This window comes from Ricinus communis, chromosome 6, assembly GCF_019578655.1.
Source record: "Ricinus communis isolate WT05 ecotype wild-type chromosome 6, ASM1957865v1, whole genome shotgun sequence".
In the NCBI taxonomy this organism is placed as follows: Eukaryota; Viridiplantae; Streptophyta; class Magnoliopsida; order Malpighiales; family Euphorbiaceae; genus Ricinus; species Ricinus communis.
In genome coordinates this window covers 18,524,472-18,545,134 of record NC_063261.1, presented here as the reverse complement: position 1 = coordinate 18,545,134, position 20,663 = coordinate 18,524,472, and the positions used below count along the sequence as shown (strand labels likewise).

Genomic DNA, 20,663 nt, shown 5'->3' with positions numbered 1-20,663 from the left:
ATTCCAATCCAATCCTAATAACAAGGGAACCTCAATTTGTCAATTGTATTGTGTTTTTTTTTACAAATTAGAGCACAAGGGAAATTTGAAGTGTTAAATCAGAATACTAATGAATATATTAAATATTTTCCCAATAAGACCTTATCACATCAGAATACTAATGAAAATAAGACTATGAAAAGGAATTACATGGGGATCAGATCACAAGTAAATATGTGAAATGTTGAAAAACATAATTGATTTAAAAGCTTATTCTTTTTTAAAAAGACAAAATGGGGATAAAAAGTGCAATAACAGAAATAAAAAGAAAGATGAAAAGTGAAATGGAATTACTTGCAAAGTGATGAGAGCATATTGCACATATAAATATTTGTGTAAAAAATACAAAAGATTTATTCACTTTTAGATAAGATATTTGGTGAATCATGATTGGCAGCATACACTTGTACCATTCATAATATTGCACCAAGTGTAATGATGCTATATGGTAACAATATTGAATTCAATTTCTTACCAAAGGAAAAATAAACCATAGTTTTATCTTTTTCTTTTCACTTTTCATAAATCAAACCACCTTTATCATTCAATTAAAATTAGGAGCAAAAATATGCCTTTCTTTTAATATTTAAATACATTTTTAGAGGTTATTTTCTAATACCATGTTCTCTGTTGTGCTTTGTGATTAACTTAGGCGAGAGATACTAAAAAAACTATGGTTCTAATTTGAGCCAGTTATAAATAAAAATAAATTTTTAATTTTAAATACATTTTTAGAGGTTCTCTGTTGTGCTTTGTGATTAACTTAGGCTCCCCATCTCGATACTAAAAAAACTATGGTTCTAATTTGAGCCAGTTATAAATAAAAATAAATTTTCAATCTTAATAAATTATAATTTTTTTAAATTTCATTTAAAAAAAATATTCATCTATATAGTAATATTTCTATATATAATTTTTAAAAATATATATTATGCTATATTTTATTTTACTCTAGTATTTATTTATCTCATTAATATTATTTATATAATATAATAAGATATTTACATATCATATCTCTCTGATTTCTACCATTTCACCAACAAGGTTAAATATTATACTCAAATCTTCATTAAGTTAAAACCTCCTTATAGTTATAAATTTTATTTGGTCTTAAACCTATGATATATAATATTAGTCCTTCAAGTATTATGTTATCATAAACACACATTTTTTAAAATTGACCTTAAATTTACTTAATGAAGGAAAGTTTAAAATATCATCTATTAAATTAATTCTGCTTCTGATTGATTGTAATATATATTTCCTTAAAAACTCAAGCTCAATCTCAAAACTCAAGTATGAAATTACAGGAACTAATAGGTTTTAAAGAGATCCTGAGTTCTCTAATTAAAATATGTGCTAATACAAGAACTTGATAACCCAGATTACCAAATGGTATTGTGATAAGGTAAAATGTAAAATATCAAATTTCCAAGTTCTGCTTTTAATGAAAAATATATTAAATATTTGAAGATAGCTTTTTATTTTACTTTCTTAAAATTAAATATATATATATATATATATCTCCAAACCCAACCATGAAATGAAGTGTGAAACTAATAAACAAAAATCACTGAAAAGTGTGCAAAGAATAATTTGCTTTACCACTAAAATGTATTTTAGTCAATAGAATTAAGCTGCCAAACAAGCTATATCTCCAAAGGCTTGCTATATATAAATGTACAAGGAATATATGTATACATTTAGCTCCTTATCGTTATTTACTAAACTGGATAAAGACATCAACCGACCGAATCCAAACAGGTGCTTAGAAACTTCCTGTGGAAACATCGAATCTTTGAAGTGGCACTATTGCTTTCTTTCCATCCTGTGTCTCTTTTAATGATCTAAACAAACACACTTAGCTGACTCAAAGGAGTAGCATTTACAGTAAAAAAAAAAAAAAAAAAAAAAAGGAGAAGGAGTCGCTCTAATCTGAGTTTCTATATTCTATCTCTTCTATTTTAACTAAATTTTTTTAATTTACGTTTTGGGTATCCAGAGTTAATCTGCACTTAATAATTTCTGAAAAGAGTAGTACCAGAAGAGAATATATTCTAGTTCATCGAAATAACGTTACAAAATTTATACTTTGGCATTTGACATGTATGTTTCTCGAGCTTTCACTTTCTTTCTACTCATTATATTCCTCTTTTCATAACTCTTTTGCCCTCTCTGTCTCTCTCTCTCTCTCTCTCTCTATATATATATATATATATATGCATATAACTAAAGCAGTGTGGCAAAACCCTCAGGCTCAGCCTCAAGCCTCAAGCCTCAAATCCCATCTTCCATCAAATCTTTCTTGCGTTTTGTTGTTTGTTTTCCTGAGTCCTGAAAATATGAATGATCCCAAGTATGGATACCCCTACCCTCCTCCAGGTTGTTCTTTAATTCCTTTGCTAAATTCATAATAATTCCTTATTCTTTTTATTTATTTCTCATCATCAATATTTTCCTTTTGCTTGATGGGTAGTGCTCATATAATATTTTGCAGGTGCTTATCAAGGACCACCACCAGTCATGGCACCACCACACTACTATGCAGCTCCACCACCACCCCCACCACGAAGAGAAGTAGGCTTTCTTGAAGGATGGTACGTGCTTTTATAATTTGATAACATACACCAATTTGTTTAAATATGTATGATAACTTAATTAATAACTAATATTGTTTTGTTCCATGGTTTTGTTTGATCTGCAGCCTTGCAGCTTTATGTTGTTGCTGTCTGCTAGACGAGTGTTGCTGTGATCCTTCTGTTGTATTTATTGCTTAATGTCTATGATATACCCCAGAAACTCAATTGACAATTTATATTTAATTTTTATGTTTAATGTTAAAAGCTTCTTGTCTGTTTGTTTGATTCCATATAAAAAATTATACTGATCCCTTTGATCTGATTTGTCTTTCTGATGATCAGATTTATTTTTGTCTGCTAATGAGAACAAACATTTTTTCATGTGCTGGTGTTGATTAAAGAAAGCAACAAATTCATTCATGGATGAAGAAAGAAGGCTCCCTTTGTTTCTTTTTAAAAAATAAAATCCCTGGAAATACAGTCTTGAAATGCCAACAACTTTGTCCTGTTGCAAGTTTTGACAGACAAACTAAATTAACCATCTTACTAAAACATGGAATAACCAAAATTAATTTTATGATCTTTTTATAGTTTTCTGGATATTTTAGTTAGAGCCAAATGTCCACCACCCCATAATTGACAAGGAATTACCTCTCAGAATGTGATCCAGTGATTATGGCTCTTTGAACTCATATCCGACAGGGGCAGGTTCAACCTTCCTCTACAGTGGTTAAGATTTTATCTTCCCACCAATCTGACATACTAAGAACTAATCATATTTCTTATATATATAGCTCGAGCAACAAGCTGCTGGATAAGTTGTTACTTTTAGTTCAGAACTTGATTGAAATGTACCAGTAAGTAGAAATTGAGATTGACAATTCTGTCAGGGAGCATCATCAAATGAGAACTTAGAGAATACTCTGTTGGTATAGCATCACTCTGTCCGTGCATATATTTACCTAATAAAGCGACTAACTAAATTCCAATTGAAATGAAATCTTTATAATCCTGAAATATTTCTATCCATTAGTTATTGTCATATAGGCTTCAGTCTAATTCCACCTCTTCGGTCTGGAAGCCAAATTCCCAGCTCAAAGGAATGTGCTGCGGTATGTACTGGGTACCCAGCTTCCCTTTCTAGAAGGAGTTAAATTACCACAACAACTCTCCAATATAATGACTAAATATTTGGGACACCTTCTTCTTGCTACTAAAGAGACAAAGGGTAAATTTCACTTTTTTTAGGTCTTGGGTGAAATCACTGTCATTCTCAAAAGGGAATGACTGTAAATATTGACACAGAGAATTAATTTTAAATTTACATTCTCTAATCCGCATGTATTATTTTTTATGATAAATATAAATAAATAATTACTCCTTATTATTTAGTACAAGATAATTGATTTTTATTAAAAAAAAAAAGGATAAAAATTACCTTTTTTCTTAATATATTTATTAATTTAAAATAGTAAAATATATAACAATAATTTAATATCAAAATATAAGGAATTGCCATCTCAGAAAACTGAGCAAGGGACACAAAAGCGATGCACAACATACTAAATCCCTTAATATGAGGACTCTTTCAATGGAAGAAACAGTAAAAGTAAAGGCCCACAAAAGGGCAGTACGCCCACTTACCCACATCAAGAAAAATCCCCAAAAATTGGGCTGAAGAAGCTCCTAAAAACCCAAAAAGAAAAGTACCCATTTCCTCACAAAAAGCTCTCTTTACAAATCCAAACACATCTTCAAGAATGGTGAACTCAGTATTTGAAGTTCGTTTGAAAAGTGGACATGCATGTCTTTTTCCAATGTTCTTTCCTTTTATCCTGAGGTCCGTCACAGCTCAGGTGATGGGAATTTTGAAGTTTGTGGAAATGTGGTTGCCTTGAGATGCTACCATTTCATGTGTACACATATGCATATTCTACTTCAATATATCCTCTAGACTATGAACCTTAGGCTTATGGAATGTTCCAATATTCAAAGCACGACCACACTTCAAGTTTGCTACAAAAAGCCATCGTAGGCTTTTCCAAAGATTGATTGATTGCTTACCGAAATTGGATGCCATTTAAATTACCACTCGATTATCATCTATTTACCATGCTTATATAGATAAAGGGTAATCAAATAAAAAAGAAATCAAATAAAAAGAAAATCGATTACAATTGAGTTATCTATTGAAATTTTTCAAAAAATAATGGATATAGAAGAGAAATTACTTTATGCACTAAAATAAGTACTTAATTATCAATCTGCTAGTTTAATAGTATATCATATGTAAAAGAAAATGACTATTTAACATTTTATAAATTGGTGTTAGAATGGTTAAAAAAAACTATAATGTAAAAGGTATATCTTACAACAACATGGCTAGAGACCACCATTTTGTATGAACATTTCATAAGAATTTTATCATTAGGACATGGTAGCAAGATGCTTTTTCCAATTTCTTTCTTTATTTCCTATTAAATCTTCTAAGCAATTATCTATTTTTCCATTTTGATATATAAGATAAAGCTGCTCTCCAAATGTCTTAATTAGGATGAATTTGATGTTACTTTAGGCATTCGTTTTTAAGATTTTAAATTTTTTATTTTTATTTTACTGTTATATACTTTTTTTATATATATTATCAGAAAGAATTAAAATGTCGAGTTCTTTTTTGTCGCGAACTTACATCATTTTATTAAATAAATAAAATATATTCTTTGTACATTATTAGTAAAATGACAATCAATTAGTAACATTGGCATGTTACTTGACTCATTAACTCGTTTTGATTGCAACGATTTTTTTTTTTCCTTAGTCGCATGTTGTAGCAACACAAAACGATGGTTTTCCTCATTATATGACTTGACCAAACATCTCATGGGTGACCTTATTGCACAGCTCTGAGACCACTTGTATATGTCCGTTCCATCATCGACTCTATTTATGTTTCTATAACAAATCAAGGATATGGCAAAAAATAATGCCAAACTAAATCTTAGTCTTTATCTATTCAATTTTAACAAAGTAAATAGATCAAAGTTTTAATATATGAGTCAAATTTTACATACAATCATAAATATTAATTTTTGAGGGTATATTTAGTATTTCCAAATTCTATTTACATTATACAACAGTGTCGAGATATGGATATTTATTTTCATTTTGTGCAAAAGATAGTCTAAATTTTTAGTGTGTTAGATTAAAAGAAAAGGAAAAAATCCAAATAATAAATTATTATATTTTAAAAAAGGAGAAATTTTAAATTTGAGATCTCAATTTTTGATATTAAGTGTCCGGCCGTCAAATAAAAATGCGATGATTTACACAAATATAATAGAAAGTTGGGAACTATTTGAGATATGTATAAATATAATGAATACCATTGGCATTATCATATGATTGAAAAAGATTATTGAATACTAATTGGCAAACAGGTTTTGGAACCAAAATCTGTCCACTCAATTGTTTTAATTAATATGATCAAATGGGATGCAAGTGTAATTGAACTTTTGGCACAAATTTTACCCCTATGCACCATCGCCTACAAAATTGAACTTTTCAAATTCTTTTATTCATTAATGAAATAATTAGTAAGATAAGTGTATATATACAATTTAACCCAAAGTTCTGATTTATTTTTTTGAAATTGTTTTTAATTGTAATCATTATTTCTTTAATGAGTACATAATTTTGTCTTTTTTTTTTTGTCCCACTTATTTAGAAGGCTCTATGAATAATATTCAATCAGATTCTTACACTAGAAATGTCCCCAACCCAACCCATAATTCCATTTATCTCTAAAAGAACAGAGAAAATGTGCCCAACTTCTATTTAAATAATAATGCATATTATTATTAATAAAATCCATTAATTTTCATGAAAATTTCTCATTTAAATATTTAATTTTATCAATTATAGGATGATAAATTACGATAATCTATATGCAGAAAACATATCACAATCTCAACTGGAAAACTGTATGTATTCTATTATTCCTACTTTGATAATTCAATTATCATTTTTTCTATATAATTAGCTAAAAAAATAAATTATCAAATATCAAACTTGCAATAGTGAATTTATATCATTAAATCTTATTTATTAAGTTGATGATCTACTTCTTTACTTAACTAGATCATTAATGGCTTGCATTACCTCCAATCTTTGTACCCTTTCATCTAAATTTCATATTATTATGCAAATTAATGATTAAATTAAAAATTGATGAACAGTTAAGTTCGAATCTATTTCTTTTTTTTTTTAAATTATAATTGTTAAAATTATTTAAAATTGATTGGCTAAATTCCGACACATGTTTCTAAAATAGTTAATAAAAATAAATTTTATTTTGCTAGCGATTTAAAAGATTTTAAAATGAAATAATCTGAGAGTTTTTTTTTTTAAAAAATAAAAAGAATAATATTAAAAGTTGGATTCAATAAATGAATTCAGGTTTTTAGGCAGGCGGGAAGTTTTCCCACCATTTCGTTTTTTTCTTCTTAACCATGGTTAAAGAACAAACATTACTGATTATGCTGATGTGTCTATTTCCTATTGGTTCAGTCCGTGTCAGAGTCAGTAGACTTGGCTATCCCTGACAATTTCTTACTATGCCTAATCATATTTACAACATCGGGATAGTTCTGTAATTTCGGATCAACATCCCAATCACCTTAATTGAAGAGCAAAATTACTAAAGTACCCTACAAATTAGTGACGCGATTGATCACACGCGCTTTTGCGATCGCCAATCACATGCGCGCAGCTTCTCGCTTACGCCGGACCACCCAGTTGGCTTTTTTAGTTAATCCACGTCATCAATAAAAGTGGACCCATCTCCCCACACCAAAATTAAATAAATAAACAAAAATTTTAAAAACCAAAATTCACGAAAAAAAAATCCAAATTCACAACTCAACCCTAAAAAAAAACTCTCACTAATCTAACGGTCAGGAACAGCGCCACGTGTTCCAAACTCCATAATCCTAACCTTCCATGCCAGGTCACACGGTCAGGTTTATGGTCAATAGATCAAGAAATGAAAGCAAACCAACGGTTCCGATCTTGCCCGTAATTCAATCGGGCAGATCTCATCGCCTTTAAAATACCACCTTCGCTTCCCTATCTTCCTCGCTCTTACTAGGGAAATCAAAATCAAAAATCCCCAAACCCTAACCCTCATCCATTTGCGTTTAAATCTCTCTCTTAGATAATCGTTAAAATTTCCCATTTTTCCTGACAGGGCCGTTATCTTTGGCGCGTGGAGTCGGCCGAGGTTGCGCGTAGGAGCCACGCTCCGCCTGATTCATGTTTCTCTGGTTATCAATTTTGACAAATTCGCGCCGGAAAGCCGCCGGAATTTTACCGGGTTCGGCGGAATTTACATGGCGTCAGCAGTATTAGCGAATCGAAACGAAGCCAATTGGACTCAGCCACGCGGTGGTGCTAAATTCATGGGCAAAGTCCCTTTTTCAAACCCTAACCCTAACCCTAATTCTAAATTTTCGAAAAAACGCCAATTTCAATCGGCGGCGGCAGCTCCTCCTCCAGTCAACTTTGATATTCATCCGGCAGCCTCATCAGATGATGCGTCATCGATAAATCGGAGACCGGCTGCCACGGCCAGCGATTTCAACAGTTATGTTACCTTTAATATTGGTTCCTACTCGAAAAAAGAGCTTCTGGAGCTAAAGAGTCGATTGGTAGCAGAACTAGAACAGATCCGGCAATTAAAGAATCGAATCGATTCATCGCAGTCATTTCAGATCAGATCCACGCCCAATTTTAACGGCAAGAAACAAAACAAGAAAGTAACAGGCAACAAAAGGCCATTTCCCTCAGCGACAACGAACTATGGGTTTGTCGCTAAAGATGTCAAAAGATCCGATCTTTATAATAGTCATCCGGAGAATGTGCAATTGATGAAGAAATGTGGTCAGATGTTGACGAAATTGATGAAGCATAAGTTTGGTTATATCTTTAATGAGCCTGTTGATGTTGAGAGAATGAATCTTCATGATTATTTTGAAATAATCAAGAAACCTATGGATTTGGGTACTGTGAAAAAGAAATTGGGGAGTAACGAGTACGAGTCGCCTATTGATTTTGCTGCTGATGTTAGATTGACTTTCAACAATGCAATGAAGTATAATCCTAAAGGGCATGAGGTTTATACTTTTGCTGAGCAGTTTTTGTCAAGATTCGAGGAATTGTTTCGGCCCATTAGAGAGAAATTGGGTGATTTTGTTCTTGATGATGATCAAGATCAGATTGTGCATCATGATCGTGAGATTGAGCATGAGCAGGAGCATGAGCATGAGCAGGTTCATGAAGTGCAAGCTAGCTCTTGGGATCATCATAGCTTGAATCGCCGGGGTGGCAGTGGGGATATTGAAAGGGTTAAGAAAGATCAAGAAAATGTGTTACAGATTACGAGTAAATCTGATCATCCTATTGGAAAGTCAGTTCCACCCAGTGTGTTGTCTAATCCACAATCTACATCACAATTGCCTGTTAGGACTCCATCGCCAATGCGAGCTCCTCCAGTTAAGCCTGTGAAGTTACCCAAGCCTAAGGCAAAAGATCCTAATAAGAGAGAGATGTCTCTTGAGGAGAAACATAAGTTGGGGATTGGGTTGCAGAGTTTACCTCAAGAGAAGATGGAGCAAGTGGTGCAGATTATAAGGAAAAGGAATGGGCATTTGAGGCAGGATGGGGATGAGATTGAATTAGATATTGAAGCTGTTGATACAGAGACTCTTTGGGAGCTTGATCGGTTTGTGACTAATTATAAGAAGATGGTTAGCAAGATTAAACGTCAGGCGTTAATGGGCATCGCACCTACCGGTAATGCTGTTAGCGAAGGCAACAAGGTATTTTTCTTTTCCTCATGATTTTTGTTAATGTAGCTGGCATGGCTTTATTGCGCATGATCTAATATGGCAGTGCTGTTTTTGATAATGTAGGATGTATCTGTAAATGAAAGAATAGATATAACTGAGGCAAAGAAGCCAAAGAAAGGTGATGCTGGGGATGAGGATGTGGACATTGGTGATGAGATGCCGATGAGCAGTTTCCCACCAGTAGAGATTGAGAAGGACAATGGTCATGCCAGTAGCAGTTCTAGCAGCTCCAGTAGTTCAAGTGATGAATCCTCCTCGTCAAGCGGTATAGTGTTGAACCCATTTTAAATCATTCTACTCTTGTAGCAATTTATTGCCAGATTTGCTAAATGCAAGTCAAATTTGCAGATTCTGATTCAGGAAGCTCATCAGGGAGTGATTCTGAGGATGCACATTCATAGGAGACATTGAAATTGAAGGTTGTGGAGTATGCTTTGTACAAGCTCTGCAGAGTAGGTTCTTGAGGTTTCAAATTGTCTTGGATATGGCAGAGGTACTGCATTTTATTTAGCTTTGGAAAAAACTATATCTTGATTTTGGAAAATAGCAGTAGTAGCCTGATGAGGCTTGCAAACGTGTTTTGTACAGGGAGAGAGGGTTCTCAACTGTGTTGTTTGTTGGTTGCACTTCTGGGAAAAATTGATGGAATTGGTAGGAAAGGGATTTACAGTGGCTGGAGACTGGAACTCTTGGAAGAAACAAGGCTTTTGTGTAAAAAGATGAATTAATTTGTAGGTTAGGTTAGGAAATGTAGTGAAAAGTTTAGGAGATGGTTAGGGCTTTAGAGGAGAGATGAACATTAGATTGATGAATTACTTTGTACACATTACAATGCTTAATACAAGCTTTTTAGCGTCCAATGAGCATCATTTGGTTTCTTTTTTTTACTTTTTGGTTGGTATCATTGGGCTGATATGAAAATGGGAGAACGAAATATTCTCCTAATTGCACTCCAAATGGCAAATGTGGCACAGGGGGTCCCAACAAGTGAAAAGCATATCCTTCATTCTTGCCTTGGCAGACCAGATATGGAGCAACTTCCGGTTCCTGCATCGTTGCTAATTGACATCGTTACGAAGCAAATTGTTACCGGGTAAATCAGAAATTGGACAGAGAACTGAATTTCCAAATAGACATTGCTACTGCTTGAAGAGAAAGGGGAAAAAAGAGAGGAAAAGGATAATGAAGACATTGATTGATGATGCTATTAGGCATGTGATAACTTGAGGTCTGCCACCCATGATTTGGGTTGAACAGCAAAAGTGAAAAACAATTGACTTAAAAATTCTTATCATTTCATGTGCTGTTCCATATGTGCAATATGGCCTGTTTGAATGTGGCTTTGGTACAGCGCAAGCTGATTGGCGGGCTAATAAGCCAGGTTCGACCTGCTGGTCAGAGAACGTGGCTTGCTTCAAACCCGATATTTTGCTCCACTTGTTATAGTTGTGTATGTATTGTTTTTCCTCATTATAAAGTTTGTACTTATTTTGAGGACCTAGTTTTTATTTTTATTTTTTTTTAAATAAAATTATTTTGAGATGGTCACCATCATCAAGAAGTCTCTTACCTGGAGATAGTCTTCGGAGGTATGAAAAGAAGCCAAAACCATATGGGAGTCAAACTCTAATGTCATACTAAACAAACTCCACTGAAACAAGTTGTCTAACCTGAAGATCAATTACCATAAAATGAGTGGGGAAAATGTCATACAGAATCCTGGTTCACCAACTGCTGCTATTCTTTCTTTTTCTTTTTTCCATTGCTGACTAGTGGGTCCCAAAATGGGTGAGAGAAAGGTTTAAAGAGAAATAAATTTCAGAAACGTGGTGCACTAATGAAATTTTAGCAAAATGATAATTAATTAGAGTGTTGGTTCGCCTATCTATATCATATGATATTTAAATAGTCTCGGATGCGATTAAAAAGTATTCGTTGGGAATTAAGGTTGTCATGTATTTAAGGGAAACTTCCTCTTAATTATCTATTGGCAACTTTAAAGGACATTTCCTGCATTCAGATGCCTAGTGGGGTTGCTTTCAAGATACAAAAATCCAACTTCTTCCAAGATATTTCCAAGCACAGACCAGCTTAGTAAAATGACTACTTTGACCCTCAATAACAGAAATATCACCAAATTGACCATATGTGCATCACTATGTGCCTATGTCATCTATAATAATCCACAATCCATTCGAGCATGACAATATCTGCACAAGAAGCAATCCATAAGAATGAACTCTTTCGGTATTTGCATCAATTTTCTTCTAGCTTTCCCTAAATGCAAGAACATGACTGATACTAATTTGTAACAGCCCCCTCTTCAGGCTATTCAAAGGTTATAGTTTGTTAAGACTCAGCAAACTAAATGCCCCACTAATTGATGACTGCTTCCCATCTCATCTAATGGAGCAAATCGACTAGTTATATGAAAATAACAGTTCCTAAAACGATGACGACTACTGATGCCTGTCCAATCCTATCCCATCCCATGCTTGCCAGACAAATATTCTATCCATGCAAGACTCCAAGCCTATTCCATTTTATATCAACCTATACAGCTGTCTCACTGCAACTTTGATTGCTTTTCAGGGTTTAGATAAAGATAGATACACGTGCAAGGCATTCATGTCTATTACCAGAGAAGAGAAGCGAAGAGTACACATAAATATAGAGGCTGTCATAAAATGGGGTCGCTCTTTGAGACCATTTCTCATGCTGTAAAAAAGCAAATTCTCAAAATATCCCTGCAGGTGGCATTTTGTTTAACCAGAATTTCCTTTATAAAAATAAATAAATAAATAAAATTTGGTCTTTTAATTTTTATTTTTATTTTTTTAAAAAAGTCACGCATAAAGTTATGAAGACAACCACAGAACAACACCCACATATGAGTGGGAGAAGATGAATATAATCATACATCAGCAAGTTTGATGAAGTTTTCCTTTGACAAACATATGCAAATAAGCCGCATCAACTAAGTATTAACATCTTTTCAGAAGAGATTAGATAAGGACAAGGCAGTTCAGAAAAGGGAAAAAATATTCTAGGTTCAAAAAATTCTAACTATATTGGAATTTTACATTTATCAAAACTTTATGAGTATTTTCATAAGGAAATAGATAACTGAAACAAACCACCATAAAATAGCAACTGCCAAGAAAATTCAAATAATTATACCGAGAAGTTGATGAGATGGAATATGGTGCTTCTCTAGTTAAGGCATTCATTCCAAACTCAACTAAAACATTAAGCCTACTATTTAGGCATGTTTGAAGCAAAAGCAGGGAATTTTAGGGATTCTGAGGTGTATTATATCAAAAATGAGAAGCAATATCAATTCTTATTGTTGTCATTAGCTTTCTTTAAATTGAGAAATAGCTCACCGAGTTGAGATTCACAAGCAGCTTGGGTCTCTGGGGTCAAATCTTTAAGAAAAGACTTGGCAGTGTCATGCGTTGACATGATTTGAAAGATCTTAATGCAAAACTTGCGCACTTCAGCCCGCCTTGACTTGTTCTCTGGCATATTCATCACCAATTCCTTCACTAAATAACTAAGCTTTTGCAGATGGGGTTTCAAGATTTTCTTTGTTGCATTGCGGCTGCTTTCATCAGCACTAGAGGAAACCATTGACTTCAATATTTCCATCACCAAATCGAGTGCATCAACTCGGCGAAACTCTGACTTTGCACGGCCACATTTCTCCAAAAGGAAACCAAATAGATGGTGCCCGATCCATGGCTTTCTTCGAAATATTTCTTTCAAAAATTCAGATTTTATTTGAGACCTTTTACTGTCAAAATATCCCACCAAAATCCCTTTGAAAATATCAAAAACTCTCTGCAGTTCAGGCTGAGAAAAATTCCGGGCATCAATGATTTTTAGAATCCAAAAGGTTGAATTCTGAGCAAGGGAAACAATCATTTTGTGACGCTTCCAGGAAGCTGACTGTTTTTTCTTTGATGGAACAGCAGATTTCTTTCTCTTGAATGGTTTTGATGCCAGTTTCAGGTTCTTTTCCAGCAAAGATTCAAGTGCAGGTAGCTGCATGGTTTCGTCTTTAGGAAAGTCCTTTGCTTTGAATATTTTCTTCTGCAGGATTCCCCATATACGCTGTCCGAGCTGCTCGCTGATTTCTACAGTGTGTGGATTGACAAGTGCACGAGCCAAGTTTGTGTACACTGTTAGAACTTCAGGCTTACCTGCAAAATGAAAGCAGGACACAAAATCAATATGCAGCCAAGATAGTGATAATTATTATCTCCTTTTTTTATTTCAGTTGTACGCGCAATTGACAGAGGCAACTTTCCCAAAGGGAGCAAACCAAAAGTTTTCATGATTGCAAAACAATGTATAAACAAAGAAGTTTTGCAACTTAAACTGGAAATTGCACCCCACTGAAGGCAGCAGGTGGCGGAGTCTTCGACACCAATTATCAATCCTCTCAAGGACAATAAGAATCATCGGTAATTCACAGTTTTATGATAGAATCAAATGGTAAACCCATTTCCATGATCTGGCTGATCTCACTATAAACAACAAATTACTTGCCTGGATTTTCATGTAGGTAAATCTCCAGCAATGAAAGGACACGGAGTTTGAACAGAACAAGCTGGGATTGAGCAGTTTCACTCCCAGCCTGATTCTTTTTCTCTCTGAAAATCTGAGCAAGATACGTGTCCATCCGGAACATTGCATCATCATCCATATCCCCATCAGAATCATCAGAATCCTCAGGTGATACTTTTCCAGCTTCCTCAGCTTCGACTACTGCCTCAGAGTCATCTGTCTGCTCTTCAATCTCACCTGTTTCACCAGTCTCAGCTTCATCAATTTCTTCATCTTCTTCTACATCAAGAAAATCTTCATCTTCATCATTGTCTTCACTATCTACTTCTTGATGTCTAGCTGGTTTCAAATCTTTCTTGATGACACGCAACATCTGGAGCAGTCCTTCATTTGTCACATCACTACAGAAATACTTGAAAACCTGAAAACATAGATCCAGCCAAGTCAAAGGCATAAGGTTAATGATGACTGCCAAGGGCAACAAAAATAAGAGGTATTAAAAATATTCTCATACTTATTCTAGTGATTCCTCAAATGGGTTACCTAATGAAAATTAAAGATCCAGCAAATACTTAGAAAGAAGCTGTTATCTCGAAAGACAGGTTTGTCCAAGTAACTAATTCAAAAGTGAGTTACCATCAAGAAATTTTTCATAACTGTATAAGTAAAGGAATAATTAATTAACATTGAGGAGAAGTTTTGCTAATCAAGAAGTTGACCTAATATGAATATCAGCAGCAATGCACATAACTATAAATAACAGAAAACTGCACTATTACGAAAAAATAAAAACATTAAAGCTATTTTGCACGTTCATGATATAAAGAAATATCTCCAGAATCCAGAACTAAATTTATCATTATTGCATGTACCTGTTCAATAGCAGATCGTGAAGGAGCTGATGACTGTGGCAACAATGAAAGGAATGTCTCCACAAGTACATCCATCAACTCAGGATTCTCATCACTACCTAATTCATCTTCCCCTGAGGATTCAAAAAGATCAGAGGCTGGAAAAGCTTTCTTACAGCAAATAATAAGTTCAGACACAGCCTCGGAGAATTCTCCTGGTCGAAGAAGCACTTGGAGCAGCAGCTGGATCAGTAAGTACCTCAGTGCATGCATTCTATTTGCATCTGTACTCTTCCCATTATTCCTTTCCTGGAAGCATTAAAACATGTTAGCAGTTGGACATTTCTCCACTAGACAAAATAATATATGAAGTGAAATATGAGAAAATTTCAGCAAAGAGATAACTAGTTTTACAGGACCATAAATATAAAAGTTAAAAAAACAGCCATGGATCCAAGACTCACCAGGACAAAGTCGAAACCGATAAAACATTTGCAAATAGCAGTTCAAAATTGTCCTGAATCACATCTAAGGCAAAAGCCGACTTACACTAATTATTCAACTTTTCATTTTTAGACACCTAAATACATGTATAATTGCTTAACATTTGGGTGAGATTCCATTGATAATTACATACACCATAAACAAAAATTTGCGTATCCGGTTCAAATTGAATCTGAATAGCAAAATCAGGACTAAATACATTTTTAGAAATATGAACTACTAGAGTAGCAGGCGATGAACAGCAAAATTAGGACTAAATACAGTTACCTCTCTGGAAAGCCTAGTTTCCATTTCTTGCAGTTCTTCAAATGCTTTCTCATCCTCATTACTTAAAGTTCGAAAGAAAGAAACTGAGGGAATGTTGCGTAATGTGCTGAGAAATCGCATGAAGTAAGAGCCTAGATCGTTGGGCTCAAGGCCAGTTGCTAGAGAGCGTGATCCCTCTATCTTTTGAGCACTCGCCAGCAAAAGTTGAATCTGTTCAATACACATTCTGCAAACGGCACTAGACGTGGCTACTTTTGGCCACCTAAATTTCTCCTGCAATTCAAAAGATGTAATCTCAGAGCCAAGAGAGGCCGAGAAAAGACCCTGCACAGCTAAGAACTTCAGAATTTCCTTTTGCACCCGGAACTTTTCTTCAGGTTCCAGCTTCAAATACTTCAAAATACTAGGGAGGGATTCCACAACCCAAATTTTCAAGGAATCAGAATTGCCCACTGCGCTAGTTGAGTCCTTATCTTCTATTGATCCTATCTCTGAGTTGTCATCAGTTGTCTGGCTCTGATCTGAAGGTTCCTCTGAGTTGTGACCTTCATCCACAAATATGTTCATTAAATTTTGAATAAATAGCATACAACCAGCCTCTGTTTTGAACTCTGCCATCAAAGCTTTAACTGTCTTTGATCTTGTGATGTTATCAAATTTTCCATTACTATGTTTTTGCAAAGCCACTATGACAGCAACCCTTCTCACATCATCATTTCCAACCCAATCTGACAATTCTTTCAGAAAATTCTGTGCAACTTTATAAAGCCAAGAATCTTTTGTCGAAAGTATATCCATCAGGCACTGAACAAGCTTGTGAGATAAAACAATTGGAACAAAAGATGCAGGTAGCCTTGGGAGCAGAAGGAGCAGAATATCAAATGCCAGGTGCTTACGATCATGAGAAGACAAAAGAAGTGTTCCCTCAATGATGACCTCACAAAAATTCTGAATATTTCTTTCAGTTTCTTCCATAGAAGAGCTAGACTTGCGACTTTTCTTATGCTTCTTAAGAGAATTAGAAGCTGACACCATATCTTCAGCTTGCAAAACAGTGTCAGGTAAAAGAATATTTACCAGGACTGGCCACACACTGTGAACTCGAGGTTGACAGAATGTTGATTCCTGCCATATTCCACACAAACAGAAATTTGTTTTAGCAGGTCCTATATTCGTTCCTCCATAAACATTACATCAATTATACAGTTATATGTTCAATATTCACCTTCAAGCAGTTAGCAAGAGAGGACAGATGGTCATAGGCAAAGAGTCTGCTAGGGCTAAATAGATGTGGCAAAATATTTCCAAACATCAAGCTATCAACAGATATTTTCTCCTGAATCTTCAAGGCTAAAAGCAAAGCATCAGGATTTCCAACATCCATGGCTCCACCAAACCACTCACGAAGACCAGGAGTCTCAAGTATATGATTCAACAAGGCCTCAGTTGGCAACTGCAATCACAAAATATCAGTAAGAATCAAGATATAATATAGCAAGTTACATGATATCATTTCCTATATGCATTATGCAGATGATATTGACAAATTTGAGAAAGGAAAAGTTTGAAACAGAAAGAAAAGGAGAACTCCAAAAAAACCTTGAAAGATTTACACTAAGTTTTGTAGTAAAACCCTATAATATAAAAGAATCAAGGTTTGTGTTGCATTATGTGGGGTTATATCTAGTTTTATTTGGCAGACTTAAGCAGGAAGCATACATCAGCATTTCCGAGATTATGGTTGATGGCATCAACAGAGTAACAAGTAAGCAGAGAAGTTGAAAGCAAATTAAGTTACCAGGAATGCAACACCAACAATTTAAAACCATAACCTAAAACAAGAAATACACCCATTTGCAAGGAGAAAAACAAATCTGTCCATAATAAAACTTATACATTCAACAATTTTCCACTTATTTTCTTACTTTCACTTCTGTTGAATTCAAATAATTCAGTAATGCCATATAATTTTAGTATCCATTGTGATTATCTAGAAAACAAGAAGATGATGATCCAATATGGCTTACAACTAATAGCCTAATATAATAAGGAATTCACGACCCAATAAAACTGGATAACCATCAAAATTGTCAAGGTAACAAAACATTAAACAGTACAACGATTAACTATTTTGAATAAGTAATCAAATAAGATGATTCAACATTCTTATCTATGAAAAGATAGAAAAAAACAGTTTCTAGCAGGCATCAGACCATGTTCAATGATCAGAAGCATTATGAACAACAAATATATGACGAGTACTTTATCATATCATCAACATGCCAAGAATTTTGCATAATATAGAATCACGTCTCATTATTTATCAAGATAAGATACCTTTTCAACCAAATCTAAAATAACTGCAACAGCAGGCTCCTGCAAATACCGCTTCTTTGATGCAAGGAAGAGCAGAGCACCAGTGAATTCCTTAATGAATGGAGTACTTTGATCAGACATCCACTCTAGAGTCATTCTTCCTGATCGAGCAAGAGCACCATAAGCAAATAAACGACCTAAAAGACAATCCTTTACTTCCTGCAATGCCACAGTAAAGTCATTTTAAGGAGCTTTTTATGAAACAGATAGCAACCTGCCACATATAAACTGATTCTTGCTCACCTGACCCTTCATTGATGAAGAAACTTCCAATAAATCAACTATCAGTTTCAGCAGTGAGTCCAATTTAATGCTTGGAATTGTACTGATTAACACAGTCAAGCCTAATGCAAAACCTTGTCTTGCACACTGGAAAAGCAGAGCCAGAGCACACATGCCACAAAAGTTAGCAGACATCTATACATTACCCGTAACCAATGCAAGTTCATTGTTATCACAAGATAAATTGCTGAATAAATTATTCAACTCTCCAAAAGCTACCCGTCCCTGTGTTTTTTCTAATATTGGCTAAACAAACCAAACTTTCACCAATCCTATTCTTCAGTCACTTACAAATAAAATTTCCTCGTTTTCAATCTAATCAAAGATTTAGTGCTACTTCTTTATTTTTGTCTTTGTGATAAGTACCCAAGTTAGCAATATATAGCCTTGATTGTTCTGTAGAAAAGAATTAAAGCATTCTGCATATATGATAGCTAAATGTGCCATCAAGGCGTTTTTAAACAAGACTCGAAACCCCTGCGTCATTTTACACAAGAAGAAAAATACAACATAAGTTAAATTTACAATTAAAAGAAAAGCAACACACATTACAAGTGAAAGTGAACATACATTGGCAACCGCACTTTCATTACTGAATCCAAGAAGAATGTGATTATGAAAAAAAATATTTCATGATTTAAACCTCAAAAGGAGCAGACATGCCTCAGTTATGCTATATGAACAGGCAAAAGAACCTCAAAACCAGCTCAAGTTAAATAACAGGAAAGTGAAGTTCAAGATGATGTAATAACTAGTGTTGTTTATTGGCCACTTATCAATGCATTAACTTCTTTAAACACCAACAAAGGTTTAATAAGAAAATTTAACTTAAAACTGTGGATGATATTTTCATAATTTAAAATATAAAACACATGCATAGCTTCTGATGACAGAAATTTCCGTGGAATTTGATTAACCATACCTCCCTTGATGAAGAAGCACCACGAATAAGCCTACGAACAGCATATCTCAAAGAAGGTGCACAGTTATTCAAACCATCATCTTTTTCAGCTTCTAATTTCAACGCACCTTCAATCAACTCCTTATTATCAACCATCAGATATGCCTTATGAACCTCCCTTAACTCTCTCACCAATCTTTCCACCGCAGCTTCTCTAACAGAGACATTAGCAGACGCTAAATCTTTAAAAACACCAATGTGGAACTCGGGCAATCCATTACTTGAAGAAGCCACAATCTCCGCCCTAGCTTCATTCACTTTCTTATCTACTTCCATTTCTTTGGGTTTTGATTCTTGATTTTCTGAAGATAGGTGGTGTCTTTGTTTGTCCAGTGCTTTCCTTTCTTTCTTTCTTTCCATGGGTTTTACTGAACTTGGAACGGCAGAGGTTCCTCCTGCATTTGCAGGATCATCCCCATGTGTCGTCTGGACATCTTTTTCTTTACCTTTCTTTATTTTCTTTTTAGTAGGATTTGGAACTATTATATCATTCTCAGTATCATTTGTACTATCTATTACCATATTCTCAACTTCCTCTACTGAACTTGAACTTCTTTTTTTGCTTCCCATTTTAACCTGAAATTTTCACCTTCCCATTAAAAAACTAGTATCATACCCCACATAATCAAAGTTCACAAATTTGAAACTAAAATAAAATTGCAGCATACAAACATAAATAAAAGCATATTATTAACTAAAACTACTAAATTGAATTTTTTTTTTAATTAATCCATTCACCATTGCACAATAGAGTGAGCTAAAGCTTTCAATTTTTTAACCGAAACAAACAGAAAACTGATATAAAATGTATAAATAGGAAAAGAAAGCGATATAGAGTACCTAAAAGATATAGGGGAGAAATAGGAATTAGGTTTTGAGTGGATAAGTTTAGGGTTTGGGCAAAGCGGCAAATCAAAAACCCTAACAAGACAGTCAAGGGTATAAAGAAGAAGGAGCTGAAGATGGTGAAGAAGAAGCTAAAGCAGGAAAATTGATTAGCTTAAGCTAAGATGACACAAAATGAGAAAAGCCCATAATATAAAGCCCACTATGAGGCCCATTATGCTTTTTTTTTTTTTCTCTTTTCTTTTCCTTTTCAAAAGCAAAAGAACAAAATTCTCTTTAATTTTCTTAAATATTTTCTTTCCGGATTATGTATTTATATAGAATTAATCTTCTCAATAAATGAAATTATTGTACTTAGATAAGGTTGTTTTATTGGCTTAAGATATTACATTAAATTTTAGGATGATAACTGCTTAAAGAATTACAATATATAAGTGGCTTAATTATAAATTAGATCATATATTTTACATTTCTAGTTGTT

The 20,663-nt window shown here is 34.1% G+C and overlaps 3 protein-coding genes across 4 annotated transcripts; 2 read left to right on the top strand and 1 right to left on the bottom strand.

Moving 5' to 3' along the window:
- Nucleotides 1-2,028: 2,028 nt before the first annotated feature.
- LOC8279190 lies at nt 2,029-2,896 on the top strand. The gene is made up of 3 exons (XM_048375481.1): nt 2,029-2,421; nt 2,537-2,636; nt 2,744-2,896. Exons 1-3 carry the CDS (start codon nt 2,148-2,150, stop codon nt 2,814-2,816), a joined length of 447 nt encoding a protein of 148 aa, XP_048231438.1. The 5' UTR covers nt 2,029-2,147; the 3' UTR covers nt 2,817-2,896.
- Nucleotides 2,897-7,744: 4,848 nt separating this feature from the next.
- Nucleotides 7,745-10,383, top strand: LOC8279191 (transcription factor GTE7). 2 transcript variants are annotated; one of them, XR_001535180.2, is made up of 4 exons: nt 7,745-9,493; nt 9,587-9,788; nt 9,872-10,016; nt 10,112-10,383. XR_001535180.2 is itself a non-coding variant. In XM_015718687.2 (3 exons), the coding sequence occupies exons 1-3, from the start codon at nt 8,006-8,008 to the stop codon at nt 9,922-9,924; spliced, it is 1,743 nt and encodes a 580-aa protein (XP_015574173.2). In that variant the 5' UTR covers nt 7,745-8,005; the 3' UTR covers nt 9,925-10,383. The 2 variants fall into 2 exon arrangements, 1 of the variants encoding a protein (XP_015574173.2); XM_015718687.2 differs by having other exon boundaries at nt 9,872-10,383.
- A 2,164-nt stretch (nt 10,384-12,547) lies between these two features.
- On the bottom strand, nt 12,548-20,336 carry LOC8279192 (myb-binding protein 1A-like protein). The gene is made up of 9 exons (XM_025157186.2): nt 20,177-20,336; nt 19,298-19,912; nt 18,337-18,462; nt 18,055-18,252; nt 16,943-17,170; nt 15,718-16,842; nt 14,968-15,255; nt 14,078-14,516; nt 12,548-13,728 (listed from the first exon to the last, which is right to left on the bottom strand). The coding sequence occupies exons 2-9, from the start codon at nt 19,904-19,906 to the stop codon at nt 12,860-12,862; spliced, it is 3,882 nt and encodes a 1,293-aa protein (XP_025012954.2). The 5' UTR covers nt 19,907-19,912; nt 20,177-20,336; the 3' UTR covers nt 12,548-12,859.
- Nucleotides 20,337-20,663: the final 327 nt, after the last annotated feature.